Source organism: Curcuma longa, chromosome 12, assembly GCF_044706935.1.
Source record: "Curcuma longa cultivar G26 ecotype Majalengka, Jawa Barat chromosome 12, ITB_CL_G26_1.1, whole genome shotgun sequence".
Classification (NCBI taxonomy): domain Eukaryota; kingdom Viridiplantae; phylum Streptophyta; class Magnoliopsida; order Zingiberales; family Zingiberaceae; genus Curcuma; species Curcuma longa.
In genome coordinates, this window is record NC_133872.1 from 1067708 (window position 1) to 1081960 (window position 14253).

The following is a 14253-nucleotide window of genomic DNA, read 5'->3' on the forward strand; positions in this document are numbered from 1 at the left end:
AACTTTGACTTGAATGTCTAGTGATAAATAAATAACTCACTAATGGGCTAGCCGGGCATTTCGGCTCTGGATAGTTGCATTTGGGTTTAGGGTGTTGAGGTTGAGATCGCGTCAGTCGGTCGCACGAGGAGAGGAGAGAGGGAAGGAGATGGATCCGCAACTGGTAGAAGTCACGCAGCTCTTCCAGCGGTTCAAGGCCGCCTTCGTCAGGAACGATTTTGGCAGTTGCAACAATCTTCTGTCCCAGCTGAAGGTACTCGCTTCGTTCAAAGATTTAAACGACCCGGCGCCGAGAAATTTTTGCTCTTATTCTAAATGCTTTCCCTATCCCTGGATCGTTAGGGTAGTCAATCGCAACTTCTATTCCTTCTTGAGTTGATTTAAGCTAAAAGTTTACTCTTTTTAATGACAAGTGCTTTTTAGGGTTTGGCTGGAGCATAGCAGAAATATAGCCTGCTTAAACATTAGGAACGGTTTTGCATTCCAGTTGAGAATTCAGATCGTTATTTTTTAAAACCTTGAGAGATTGGCGTGGATAGTACAACTCTGGTTTTTAGTAATGTTCGGAACAGTATAACGAAAGTGAAAAGAAATGCACTAACTCTTCATTGATATGCTTGATAAGAGATGCTTTTGTGATATTTCCTGACATTAGAATTACCGTGCATATTTAGTTTCGTTTTAAGTTTAGAAAGTCCTGATTGTTCAAAATATTACACAACAACAATATCAGACTGTGCTTTGATCCTACTTTTTGGTGTTGGCTATGTAAATCTCATATTACTATCAAACTCTATGCAAACCTATATTACTAATGATTTGTGGATATTTTAATCACTATTAATCGTGTTGAACAAATTTTATCTTAATCTTCCTGTCCCCTACCACCCTTCTTCACCAACTATAAATGTTTTTCCTCTAATAGTACGTATGCTGGAGGAATCAGATGCGTAAGGTTTGATCAGAGCATCATTATAATAATAGTTCATCTTAAAAATTGCTTCTGGTGAATTTGTCTCCTTGTCCATGTAACTTAAAATTTCTAAAATGTGGAATCTCATTGACCTAGGGTTCCAAAGTTGTGTTTCAAATCTGTGTCAATCAACACCCTTTTACCAACTTTTCCATTTGAATGAAAATGAGATTTGTTAAAATCATTGGAAGGAAATAGGTGGAACTAAGATATAGTTTGTTTTGCTTGTTGTGGAAGATTCATTTTTCCATATATGTAAAGCCAACAAGTAAAAAGGGCTACTTGAAATTGCTTCAACTTAGATGAATTATCTTCAAAAGAGAGAGAGAGAGAGAGAGAGAGAGAGAGAGAGCCAGATGAGGGTAGTTTTCTGGATCTCTGTGCCATGTACAGTCTATGATAGAGAAGTTCATTGCAAATATTTTGTACCACTGCATGCTTATTAATTGGTTATACTTAGGAAAAATCATTTATGACTATACTAATGCAACATATCTGGACTGGGTTTTCTTAGTTCAAATATTACCCTGATAATGTGCATGCTATGAAAGGCAATATCCATGACAGTAGGAATATGAATGTTGAATTAAAGATAGTAATTGCTCTACATGTTCTAAAAGTAACTTTATACGTGGGAGATATTAGGACAAGAGATGGTGACAAGAGTGAGGTTTATTGTGTATATTCAAGAATCAAATTGCATGGTGTTTTGCCCTTTCCGTTTATTTTTTTATTCAAATAATATGATTTAAATGTTTACACATTTTTAAAGTTCAGACATGATGTTTGTAGCATAGTGCTCCAGAGTGGAATAGAAAACAGGCTAGTTTAGGTATAATAAACTTTTCTGGCTGTCTCTCTTTATCTTCTTAGATATGTTTGATCTTTTGCAGGTTATGTTGACAAAGTTTCCTAGCTTGCCGCCCTCGTTTCAGAAAACACCAAATGCTGCCCAAGAGTTGACAATTGCAAGTAATACACTTTCACTCCCAAAGCTACATTTCTTTCATCTATTGATATTCTTATGATTAATCATGTGGTAATTCAACAATTACAATACACTTATGTGGAGCATGTTGATCTATGTTACAGTTTTTTTAGATACACTTGTATGGTGCATGCTGATTTACAATACACTTATGTGGAGCAGACTGATCTATGCTATCATAGGGAATTAGTTTAGGACATAGCAGCATGTTTAAGAATTGTAAATAAGCTTCAATTAGGTATTAGGCATTAGGTATTAGGAGACCATTAGAATGTACATGCTGATCCATGTTGCTGGCGCTATTAGGCACTAACTTTGCAAAATGTTGTGACAATTGACAATTGAGACTACATGGGATAGTACCATACTCAAACGACATATTCTTAACCAAGAAGTCCACTTTGATTAATACATAACAGTTGGTGTAGTCTTTCTGCAAATTGTTACTTTCCTTAACCTGAGTCCAATTACACGTAAGCTAAATTAAGTAAATGACAGCTAGTTCTATCTTTTTTTTTTTTTAAAATGTTGTCATAGATTACTCAATTAAAGGCCAACGATGTCTTCATTATTATTAGTATTATTTAAATGCAAACCACTCTGGTCGATTAAAAATTTGTTCTACTAGTATAGACATAGTTGCAAATCTATGATGAAAACTCTTTAGTCTTCTTAACTCTGTGAAGTTGGAGATTAGGTATACAAAAATGAGAGCTATGAAATATGGGATTCAGATATAACCAACGTCATTTTTACCCTTTTGGTTGCACAATCTACATGAATTGATGTTGCCAAGTTAGTTGAAGAACTTATCAGTCAGTTAATCTTGCTGTCTGTTATGATTTTTATTATACCAATGGAATTGCTCAGAAATACTTTTCCACAAAGTTTCTTTGATGATCTTCCTAATTCAATTTGTTGTATCCATATAGCCAAATTGCCAATTTGTTTCTTTAGCATTGATGACATGATAGCTTTTTTCCATTTCTCAAATTATGTTGTTTGTTCTTGTTTCTATCACTTCTTTCTTGATGTTTCTTTTTCTTTGTATCTTTTCCTGTATGCCAAGTTGTATAACCTTTTGACCTGAAACAAACCGCTGCCGTATCCGGTACAAAATAATGGTTGCCATTGGTGGTGAGATTTCAGGAGAGATATATGAACATGCTGTTGTCCTGAGTGTGAAAACTGAAGATCAAGATGCCTTCGAAAGAGATTTCTTTCAACTCAAACCTTACTATACTGATACCTGGTATGTTCTATCACATTTATTCTCACATTAAGTTTACTGAACCTCAAAAAAGTTCAATAAATGTTCTCAATTGTACTAATATCCTGTTTGAAGTTTACTAGTTTTGGCGGACTGTATAATTTTTAGTTAAAGTGGGGTTATAATTTTGTCATTCCTGTTGGTGAAGATTCAGATGGTTTAGTGATGTATGTTATGCTCAAGGAGTATTTACCATGGATTTCCTATTATTGTAATAAAGCCTGTAGTCCGCATAGCTGGTCTTGTGTTTAGAATTTTGATTCAATTCAATTGTTTGGAGTTTGAAAAAGAATGACAATTGAGAAACATCACATGTTTTAGAATGTAGTAACTAAAATTCACATCAAAATCATATTGTAGAAGTGGGTGTTTACGTAGCTGATATTCTGCAGTCTCTTACTTGTTTGATCTGTAAAATTCCATCTGATTGGTTCTCCCACGTGCGTGCCGTAATTGGTTCTCCATGCATCCATAGAAACAAGGAAAGTGGTGTGCTTTGTGTTACAGCTTCTGGGGATGGCCTCAGAGAATCATCTCCCCCATCTCAACTATCAGAGAAGTAGACCTTGCATCATTAGACCACTTGTTCATCTTGTGTTGCTTCTTGGATCAGTTTCATCGTCACCCTTTTCATTTTTTTCTGTTGTTTCTTGCGCTGATGTTTATATACCATTGGCCTTTCGGTGGAATGGCCATTGCCCATCTACTGCATGAGAGGTGATGATGGCTTTGGTGCAAGGAACATCTGATTCCAGCAAGCAATGGTGATGCAAGATGGAGGAGAAAGACGTTCTGTACCTCGTCTACTTTAGTGGTTGATTGTAAGGGCAGTGGTGATGGAGCTAGGAGTTGGTAGGCACTGCCGACTGCGTATTTGCAGTGATCGGCATCCAAGGAGAAGTGGTGTTTGTTGTTCAGTAGAGGGCATTTTGTGCATTGTCTTGGAGGAGAAGAACAGAGTATGGAAATCAAAATAACCTTAGTAAACCCACTTGACTCCCATGAACCAAATCAGTTCAGTTCACCTTAGTTCAATCTTGGTTCAACTGGAGTATCTAAATTTAGTTTGATTCAAAGCTAATTCGCACCTACGACAAATACTGCTTCTCTGCACTTGTCCAGCTAGGAAAGGGACCAACCACCAGTCAAACCCAAGTGGAACCTAATTACTATAAAACCAGCCACTATACATCTTGGATAGTTGGGTTAGTTGCACACCCAGTGATTCATCCCTATTTAGCTCAATTATGACTTAGTTTTACCCCAATTACAACAATTCCTTATTAGTTTGTAATCAATCATCCAGATATAAGATTTCCAAATTAATATCTACTTTTGTGGATCAAAATAACGAATATACATAAACAGTTATTTTAATAGTGCTACTTCTTTGTCTTGATTACCAAACTTCTGGTGATGACTCATTAAAATCGGACACAAAGTATTGCTGATTAATTGGTCTATTTCACCCTATTAGTAATTTCTCCTAATCAGTGTGTAATCAGTAGTTGGTAATCTGAATACATTGTTGTCTAATTATTATTTTACTACCTTTTCTTTTGAAAGAAAAAACATACAGAAATACTTATTTTAATATTTTTTTTTAAAATTTGAGAGGGTTAACAAACTTGTCATGCTGATACATTAAACTTGGCATCAAATTGTTGCTAAATATTTAATAACTTATTTATCTATTCAATGCAGATAATATTGTGCATTGAATTTAAGTCCCCACTATGAATTGAAGACCGCCTGTGGTATATCTGATATTCATGCCTGTCAATTGATTTGATAATTGTCTAGGTACTTTGATACAGTATGTGTAACTACGATGTGTTAAATCTATTGCTATCTGCTCAGGTTTGTCTTTGAGTATAATAACATGGAAAGAAAAGGAAAAAAACATACTGTTCTAAACATATTATTTTCTTGCTTTTAATAATATAATTCGACAGCAAAATAAGTGGTGGAGTATCATAGTTTTGAAATGATTGCCCAAAACTTTACTGTTTCTCAAGGCATTGTTCTCCTAGCATTGTTCAGATCACTCTAGTACTCTAGATTTGAATTTTATGAATTGACGGGTTGGTGCATGTCTACCTGCAACGTCTATGGCTATCCTACCTAGGGTTTCTTAAATTTTAGCAATATCATTGTTTTTTTTAAATTCTTCTGTGTTGCTTTGTTGACTTTTCTCTCTCTTCTTGTCTTTGGAACAGTGGTTTGATACCACCGTCACCCCAGGAGTACCCAATCTTAGGTCTGAACCTTCTAAGGCTGCTTGTGCAAAATAGAATAGCAGAATTTCACACTGAATTAGAACTACTTCCGCAAAATGCTTTGGAGAACGCTTGCATCAAGCATGCTGTGGAGCTGGAACAATCTTTCATGGAAGGTGCTTATAATCGTGTATTGAGTGCAAGGCAATCTGTGCCACATGATACTTATGTTTATTTCATGGATCTTCTTGCAAAGACAGTCAGGTAAAATGCAATATCTTTCTTCTATACTCAAATTATGTAAAGCTTCTTTTAAGTGAGTTCACAGCCCCTACGTATTTTCAGAGATGAGATTGCTGGGTGCAGCGAAAAAGCTTATGATTATTTGTCCATTACTGATGCCAAAAAGATTCTGATGTTTTCTTCTGACCAAGAGCTTTCAGATTATATCTCAGAGGTACTTAGTTTTTTTTACTGCTGAAATACCTTTGTTGTGGTTTAGCAAGCAACCAGTACAACCTCCCTTTGTTTTCTCCTTTTGATGATGGTGTCAGTTTTTTTCCCATCACCTTTACTGCCTATAAGTTTTATTTGGAAAAGAAAAGTTGAATGAGGTCAGAAACTGATGTTTTTCAACTCATCGTTCTATATAGGCTACATTTTTTTCCCTCTGGTTTTCTATGCTAAATGATTCTGGCAGTTATGCAGTAGAGCTAGTATTCTAATGAGCTATTAGTGTCACTCTGTGTTTTCTTAATGCAGTGTTGCTTCCTCACTTCAGATAAAATCCATACTGGTGTCTTAACTTTCTTTTCACTTTACAACAGCAGCAACAAAATCACAACAGTCATGTAAATTCCTACTATTTAGAGTCAGCTATTTTTCCTCCTTTAAAATAGTCATCTATCATATTTCCTTAAAAATAGCTGCATCTAGGTATTGCACATAATAAACTAGTTTAGGTAACTGACTTCTCCGATGCCATCCCTACAAGTCTCCTGTATGATACATTGAGCTCACTCGAAGTTTCCCAGATCTCTTGACATCTTGAAAGCATGTCCAATTGGTGTTATACTATTGGAAGTTTATCTGTTCTATTATTTCATACATGCAGGAACACCCGGAATGGGAAATCAAGGATTGTTGTGTTTTCTTTCAAAAGGCTAAAGAATCTCAACCTTGCAAGGAAATACCAGCACTGCAACTTATCAACCAGACATTAAGTTATGCCAGAGAGCTAGAGCGCATAGTCTGAATGATTTCGTTCTGTTTTTCTAATTTCCACTGGACGGTTTATACTCTAAAGTTTCAGATTTAGCCACACAGATTAATTTACACCTTCTATTTGTCTTCTCTCCTTTGTTGGATGAGAAGATTGGACGAATATATTTTGATGCAGTCTTGAACAGCTGGGTTCTACTCGACTAATATATTTTGGAAAATCAGGTAGACACTAGAAAGCTTTTGTCCTAATTAATCGCATTCATAATAAATTTTGTTTAAGTGTTTTTAATTTGATCAGAACACAGATTTTCTTTTGCCAATGTTCATTATTCTTCTTCTGGTGTTTTTGTTGAATCCGTAGAAAGTCTTTGGATCTGAACTAAATTAGCCGTTTGGTGCCAATTAGGAACTTTGGCATGTACTAAATAGCCGTTTGGTCGAGGGTGGCAAAGCTCATCAAGATCATTCATACTCTTTTCTTGAGCAAAAGTTCATCTAAAGCAATTATCAAACCACGCAAATAGATAATCTGTCTTTTGGGGTTAAATAGAAAATTCAATTGAATCAAATTAATTTAATTTATAGATCAAATAAGTTTAGTATGAATGATTCACACTGATCAAGGAGTAACAAAAGCTTGATGTGCGTTCGTTTTTAGTGTAAGAAGTCTGTAGATGATCTTGCTTTGAACTATTACGCACGACTCTTCTTTATACGGTTTTGATTCATGATCTCAATCTGAGCTCTCTTTCAAAGAAAGTTCTAACTAGGGTACCCATTTTTTATCTTCGTTTGCTAATTTTGGATTGACTAGATTTTATTTTTTGTCATCTTTATCAATGGTGTGTGCTAGGGTTAAGTATTCGGTTAAAATTGAATTGAATTGAATTAATTGAAATTGAATTGAATCAATTTTTTTTAAATTAACTGAATCGATCAAATTTTTAAATAAAAATTAAACAAACTTAACCGATAAAATATCAATTATTTCATATTTCAATTGAATCAATTGAAATAATTAAAATTTTTAAATATTATGAAAATTTTATTAATTAGTTAGTGATTTATAAATTTATCTTTAGAAATTTATAAATTATTTTTTTAAAAATTTTAATTATTTTAATTTATTCAATTTAATCAAATAAAAAATTTTAACATTGAAATTGAATTGAATTAATTAATTTTTTACAAAAATAATTAAAATTTTAAAATAATTTAATTAAAATTTTAAATTTTTAATTCGATTAATATATTTGATTTAATTGAATTTTTGCAACTATAAAGTTTCATCGTAAATTGAGAGACTTCAAAATCGAGGGCATAAATTTTATCAGTCAGAATAGAATGTGATTTATTATCACGATAGAGCTTTCATTATTTCTAGAATTATTTCAAGGGCATTGAGAAAAATACCCTCCCTCGTTCATCCGGGGCCGGGCAAGGTCAAATCAAACGCAGAGCAGAGGCAGGGCCCGGCCAGGCTACAAATAAAATCCTCGCAAATCTAAATCGATCAATCAATAATTCACTCCAAAGTCGAGGGAGGAGCACAAACCCCCGTCGCCCTCCCTTCCTGAGGCTGCCTCCTCCCTCTTCTTCCACTCCGCGGCGGTGATGGCGAGCTCCGGTCGTGACCCCCCTCCGCCTCGCCTCCTCTCCATCCCCAAGGAGGGCGAGCGGATCCTCGCTCCCACGAGAAGGCCCGACGGCACCCTCCGTAAGCCCGTCCGCATCCGCGCCGGATACGTCCCGCAGGACGAGGTCGCCCCCTACCAGCCAAAGGGAGCAATTGTGAGTCTCTCTCCACCTCTCCTGTATGGCTTGACGATGGTTGGATCTTGTTCTTGTCATTGGACTCAAAGATGCCTTCTTCGTTGGTGCCTCTTTGGGGGTTTAATGTAACGGATGCAGTTGAGGAAAGAGAGCGAACCTGAAGTGCCTCCAGGGTACGATCCGGCGTTGGTCGAGAAGCTGAAGAGCAAAGCAGCAAAGAGGAACGAGAGGAAGAAGGAGAAGCGGCATCAGGTTACCTATATTTTCTTTTCCCTTGTGATTCTTTGTACTCGGATACAGTTATTGGAAAAATTGATGGCAATTACGAATTTTAGGGAAACGTTGCAGTAAGTGGTCCGTAAAATTGTTATAATATTCGTGGCTTACTCCTTGTGTCTCACATTTTGGTATATGTTTTATTCTCTATTTATTCGGTAAGTTATTTGTGATTCTTTAAACTATTCCTTATTATTAACTTCTTGGAGAATAAAATTTATGCTAAATCTTTACAGCTGGAACATCAAATGCAATAAGTGGTGTCGTGTTTTCAAATTGATACATGATGGACTGGTATGACGCTTTGGGTCTACTAAACCCATGATAAAGAAGCGTTGAGGGTAGTTTAAGCATCTTATAATTCTTCTTATAGAATTGTAGTGAAGATTATGATTAGGATATGTTAGTGTTAGGGGATCCTACATAAGGTTCATGGGTTTCCCCTAAAGTGCCTTTTATATTCATAGGACATTTGGATGGTCATACTACTTGAAGGACAATAGTTTGTGGAACTTGGCTGACGTGCCAAAAATGATCTTGGCTGACAATAGACTACACTCATTCTTTATGTCACTATGAAGCACTTAATACCTCTTGTTTGCCCTCTCTATGTTCGACTCTTTTCAATGCATCTAGAATATGGAAAGTTTGTGGGAAAGTAGGACTTTGCAAGTCTTCAAATGGCCAACTAACTTAGGGTTTGAACTAAATTATAAGTTAATAACTTCTGATCACTAGTTAGGCAGTTTTGACAGAGGGAGACTCTACAGCTAACCTTGACTTTGTCAGGATAAATCATGGTTGTTAAATTCTTTACTGATCAGTTCTAATTAAAACCATTTATATGCCTTAGCAATTTGTCCTTTTGAAGGTGATATACTCTCCTGTGCTTTAGATATGGGCATAGCCTCTAGTTCTGGACGTCATTACACCATCAAGAGGAACAATCCCTTTAACTTTCTCAATTAAGCATGTTTTTACTCCTTATCGTACTGGATTGTTACTTATACACTTTGAGAAATTTATTTTGTTGAATTAACTAAGAACCCTCATGTGGTTAGATAATACATTAACAACCAAAATTTTAGCTAAAGGATTTTTAAGTAATTTAAATTATATTATATACAATTAACAGCAATTAGTGTAACTTTATTGGATGGACTATAGGTAGTAGTATATGTACAAATAACATTTTTAGGAGGTTATGGCTGATTTGATTTTTTTATAATAGAAAATAACAAGTTTCCCAACTTTGAAAGGATTCTTCTATCATATTCTTGATTATGACTATTGTTCCGACCAAATATCGTAAATAATCAAGCCATCGGTTGACGAACGAGTTGATGTGCACGTTCCTCGGAGGTTACTATTGGAGATGACGAAAATACCTAAAAAGCACTCTAAAAAGAGAGTTAGAAAGACGTCGGAGATGGAACCCGGCAAACCATTCTGACGCTCAAGTTAGAATTTTGCGAGACGAAGGAGATTAAGGGCGTGGGGAAATTAGAGTTTTGTGTGTGCATACCTGTGCCCCTGGGTATGGATAGACTTTTATAGAGTTATTAATGTATCCAATCTTCGAGACATAAGCATGAAATACATGCTACCGTTTATGGTGTATTCTGTTATACGCGCTCTCGTTGTCCATGTCTTCCAGGATACTTTCCTTCTTTTCCGGGAGAAACAGTCTTAGGGTTTCATGGTCTTACGGGCGAACCGGCCTTATGGGCTCAACCTAGAATTGGACAAAGAGAGATCCGAGATTGAGATGAGGTCGATGCATGAGGTCAAGTAGAGACCGAGGTCGGGACTCGGGACCGAGTAGAGGTTGGCGCTCGAGGTTGAGATGAGGTTGGTGCATGAGGTCGAGATCGGCTGAGATGAGGTCGCATGAGGTCGAGGTCGGGACCTGAGGTTGGAGGTCTAGTTGGGACCCGAGATCGAGTAGAAGCCGAGGTTAGAACACGAGACCGAGCAGAGGTCGAGGTCGGGACCTGAAGCTTTAGATCAAGGTTAGAACTCGAGACCGAGCAGAGGTCGAGGTCAGGACTTTAGACTCGAGGCCGAGGTCGGGACCCGAGACCGAGTAGAGGTCGAGGTCGGGACTTGAGACCGAGCAGAGGTCGAGGTCGGGATCTGAGATCTAGCAGAGGTCGAGGTCGGTGCCTCGAGGTTGAGGTTGCCAACTTGCTATTCCTCGAGATTTGTCTAATCCTCCTTGATTTTGACTAATAACCCCACATCATTCTGGATCTCGCGGGCTACGTGGCAGCTAGATGTTTCATTTCATTTTCTATGAATAAAAAATTTGTCCAATTCATAGATTGAATTGAAAATACAAAACTAGCTTTTAAAAGTTAAATTCCTGTAGTGGCAATCTTCAAAATTGTGTTTGTTTTGGAACATTTTTCTAGTTTTCCATTTTTCCCTTTCAAAAAAAGGGGAAAACTGTTCACAAATAATACATTTGATAGCTTTCTTTTTCTTCTTTTCGGGGGAGATCAAGCATCTTTGGTGTAATTTTTTTTAGCATGTAGAGAACTCAAAAAGATGGTGGCAAATATCTCTCTCGTTTTTTCTTACTTTCTTTTTTATTTTCAAGATTTCCAAGACATAAACATGAATTGTACTCCTTTAGAGAGTTAAGCATGTTATCTGAATCCATATTGCTTTAAAAGTATCCTTGTTTTCAAATAAACAAATCTTTCATATAAACTTGAAGGTGACACACTAGATTTTTACATTTTTGACATTTAGATTACATGGTCATCTTTCTAACATTTTCTAGTAGGTTATATTCATGATTCTGTTGCTTGTTCTTTTTGCACAATCCCGGTGACTTAATTTTGACAATTTATTTCTCTATTGTCTTCACATCTCTCTATGTTATATTTCAGATTTTGCTATCTTTTTATACAAATTCCTTTTGACTTTAACTTGGGAGGTATATAAGGTCTGGATGCAATGGTTGGCTAAAGAAACTGCTTACTCTATTCCTGCATTGTCCAATTGGTTAGTTGAAATCATGGCTGGTCAAAGGCTGTTGTTGAACATTAGTGATTGTTCTTAAATTGCAGGGGACTTGAGTTCCTTGTCTGTGCTTAAATGTAGGGTCTTATGAGAAAATTTGGTGCTGTTTCTTGGTAGGAAGAGCCTATGAACGTTTTAGTACATTGTGCCTAGATATTGATATTGAAGCTACTTTTTTTATGTTGTATTTAATTCATTTTAGTTGGTAAGGGCCTTGTTTTTGTTGTTGGCTTAAGTTTCTGTTGTTTTAGAATTGCAACTGGGCAACTTTCTAGTTCTTGGACGGTATGATTTCCTAAGCAACAAAAAACTTCTTTATGGTAAAAAATCCAATGTTTTGCCAAGATTCCATGAGTTTTTTTTGTAGGTTCTGATAAAGTGGAGCAAGGGGGTCTGAGAATAAGTTTAAAGCTCAACCTTCATACACATTATTTTATGCATCTTTTCATTTGATCTTTCAGAAGTGTTTATTTTTAAAAATCCATGTTTTAAAAATTATATATATTTCTTTTGAAATTCATTTTCTTCATGTATGTTCAAATCTTTAATTGAAGAGTAAGAAGATTATTCCAAGCTTTCTAAATTATATCTAAGTGGAAATAGGTGGTCTGATGTTGGAACACTTTCATGCACATATTATTCCTGTGCTTTCTTTGCATCTTTACTTTTGATCCTTCAAAAGTCATAGTATTATTATAATCTTTGAATCAATATTCTTTTATATGTGTTGTTACATTATTTTTTTGATCTTTCAGAAGTGTTTCTTTTTATTAAAATCCATGTTTTTAAAGTTATATATTTCTTTTGAAATTCATATTCTTTGCATTTGCCCAAATCCTTAATTGAAGAAGATGAAGATTCATTGAATCTTTCTAAATTATATTTAAGTGGAAATAGGGGGTCTGATGTTGGATCACTTTCATGCACATATTACTCCAGTGTTTTCTTTGCATTTTTTTCTTTTGATCTTTCAAAAGTAATAGTTTTATTACAATCTTTCAATCAGTATTTTTATTTATATAGAAGAAGAATTAGATAGCGAGAGCATTGTTAATCCTCATTACAATGAGATTTTATTTTTATTGTTACTACTGCCACTAATATTATTATTATAAATTTTCTGTTTACTAGTAGTGCAGTATTTAGTGCTTGTTTTGTGCAGTAGAGTTTGTCTTAACAAATGCATCATCAGTTTTGTGTTTGATTGTCCACTTTAACTTCCAGTACAGGATTCTGAATCTTTTCAATAGGCACAGCTGTTTCAGGTACCTCAAGTTGCTTAATAGGAAGGCTTCTACAGGCCTGATAGGATCCATTATGTTCTTTAGAGTTTCTTTAGGTTTATGAAGCTAATTGGGTTTGCATATTATGAGATGGGTTTATTGTGTTCAATGATTTGACTTTGGTCACAACATGCCCAAGATATTTTCAAATTGATTGTGGGTCCTTTACTTTCACTACATTGAACTGACTGAAGTCTGAAGCATCCATCCTGATTAGGTTCACATTGTATATTTCAAAACTTTATCAAATGCAGGCTGCACTTGAGAAGGAAAAGAAAATGGACTCAGAGGGAACTCAGATATCGAGAATTGAAGAAGTTGCTCCGGCTGATAGTAATGCTCAAAGAGACGAATCTTTGGACATAGTCACAGAGCAGATAAGTAGGATGTCTGTCTTTGCAAAACCCGAGGTACCAAGCTCTTCTGCAGATCCAGCGGAAGCTCTAAAACCTGAGTCATCTGGCCTGGATTTAGATAAGAAAATTCGAGCAGTTAAGAAAAAGGTAATTTTTATTGGAATGAAAAATTTAATATGCCGCTTGGTTTCTCTTGAATTACAATCAATGTTCATGTAACCTGCATAATTAGAACTTACATTTTCACTAAACAATTCAGAAACCTGCACCTCCTGACATCATGCCCTAGTTTAAGTATTGTACATTGCATGTTATTGGATTCTTTTGTCGATAACATACATAATTATCCACATAACTCTGTTTTTCTCTGGAAATCATTCCGTCTGAAATGTCTTAACAATGTCAATTTACAGATTCGTCTATCCGAAGCTCAGTTAGTGGGTAACCAGCAAAGTATGAAACCTGAGCACATGGAGAAGATGCGAAAAGTTGAAGGATGGCGCGAGGAACTAAAACTCTTGGAGGACAGAAAGGCTAGTTCAGTTTCATAAGTTGCAAATGCTTGACAATCTTTAGATAGCCTAATGAAGACTGGCCGCAACTTGAAAGTTCTTATTTAATGCTAGACAATTCTTGTCTGACCTGCACAATCTTTCCCATGTTTATGTTTGGAGACTACCTCAAACTTAAGGTGTTTCAATTACCTTGGTGAGTTGTGCATGAACGTGTTATTTTTCATGTTGTAAGGATGAATCATGAATGAATTGTGAATCTGAAATACTTTCGTCGCCATAAAATTTCGTCTTTCGATATTCTTAAATTATTATCAAATCTGCTGTTGGGAAATTCGTTTTTTTATCC

At 35.8% G+C, this 14253-nt stretch overlaps 2 protein-coding genes across 2 annotated transcripts; both read left to right on the plus strand.

Annotated features, from left to right (window-relative positions):
* Positions 1–74: 74 nt before the first annotated feature.
* LOC141843240 (26S proteasome non-ATPase regulatory subunit 8 homolog A-like) lies at positions 75–6958 on the plus strand. The gene is made up of 6 exons (XM_074731289.1): positions 75–253; positions 1867–1945; positions 3111–3213; positions 5451–5714; positions 5796–5907; positions 6565–6958. Exons 1-6 carry the CDS (start codon positions 149–151, stop codon positions 6703–6705), a joined length of 804 nt encoding a protein of 267 aa, XP_074587390.1. The 5' UTR covers positions 75–148; the 3' UTR covers positions 6706–6958.
* Positions 6959–8210: 1252 nt separating this feature from the next.
* On the plus strand, positions 8211–14177 carry LOC141843294 (partner of Y14 and mago). Its single transcript, XM_074731357.1, has 4 exons — positions 8211–8465; positions 8586–8699; positions 13291–13539; positions 13806–14177. Exons 1-4 carry the CDS (start codon positions 8289–8291, stop codon positions 13941–13943), a joined length of 678 nt encoding a protein of 225 aa, XP_074587458.1. The 5' UTR covers positions 8211–8288; the 3' UTR covers positions 13944–14177.
* Positions 14178–14253: the final 76 nt, after the last annotated feature.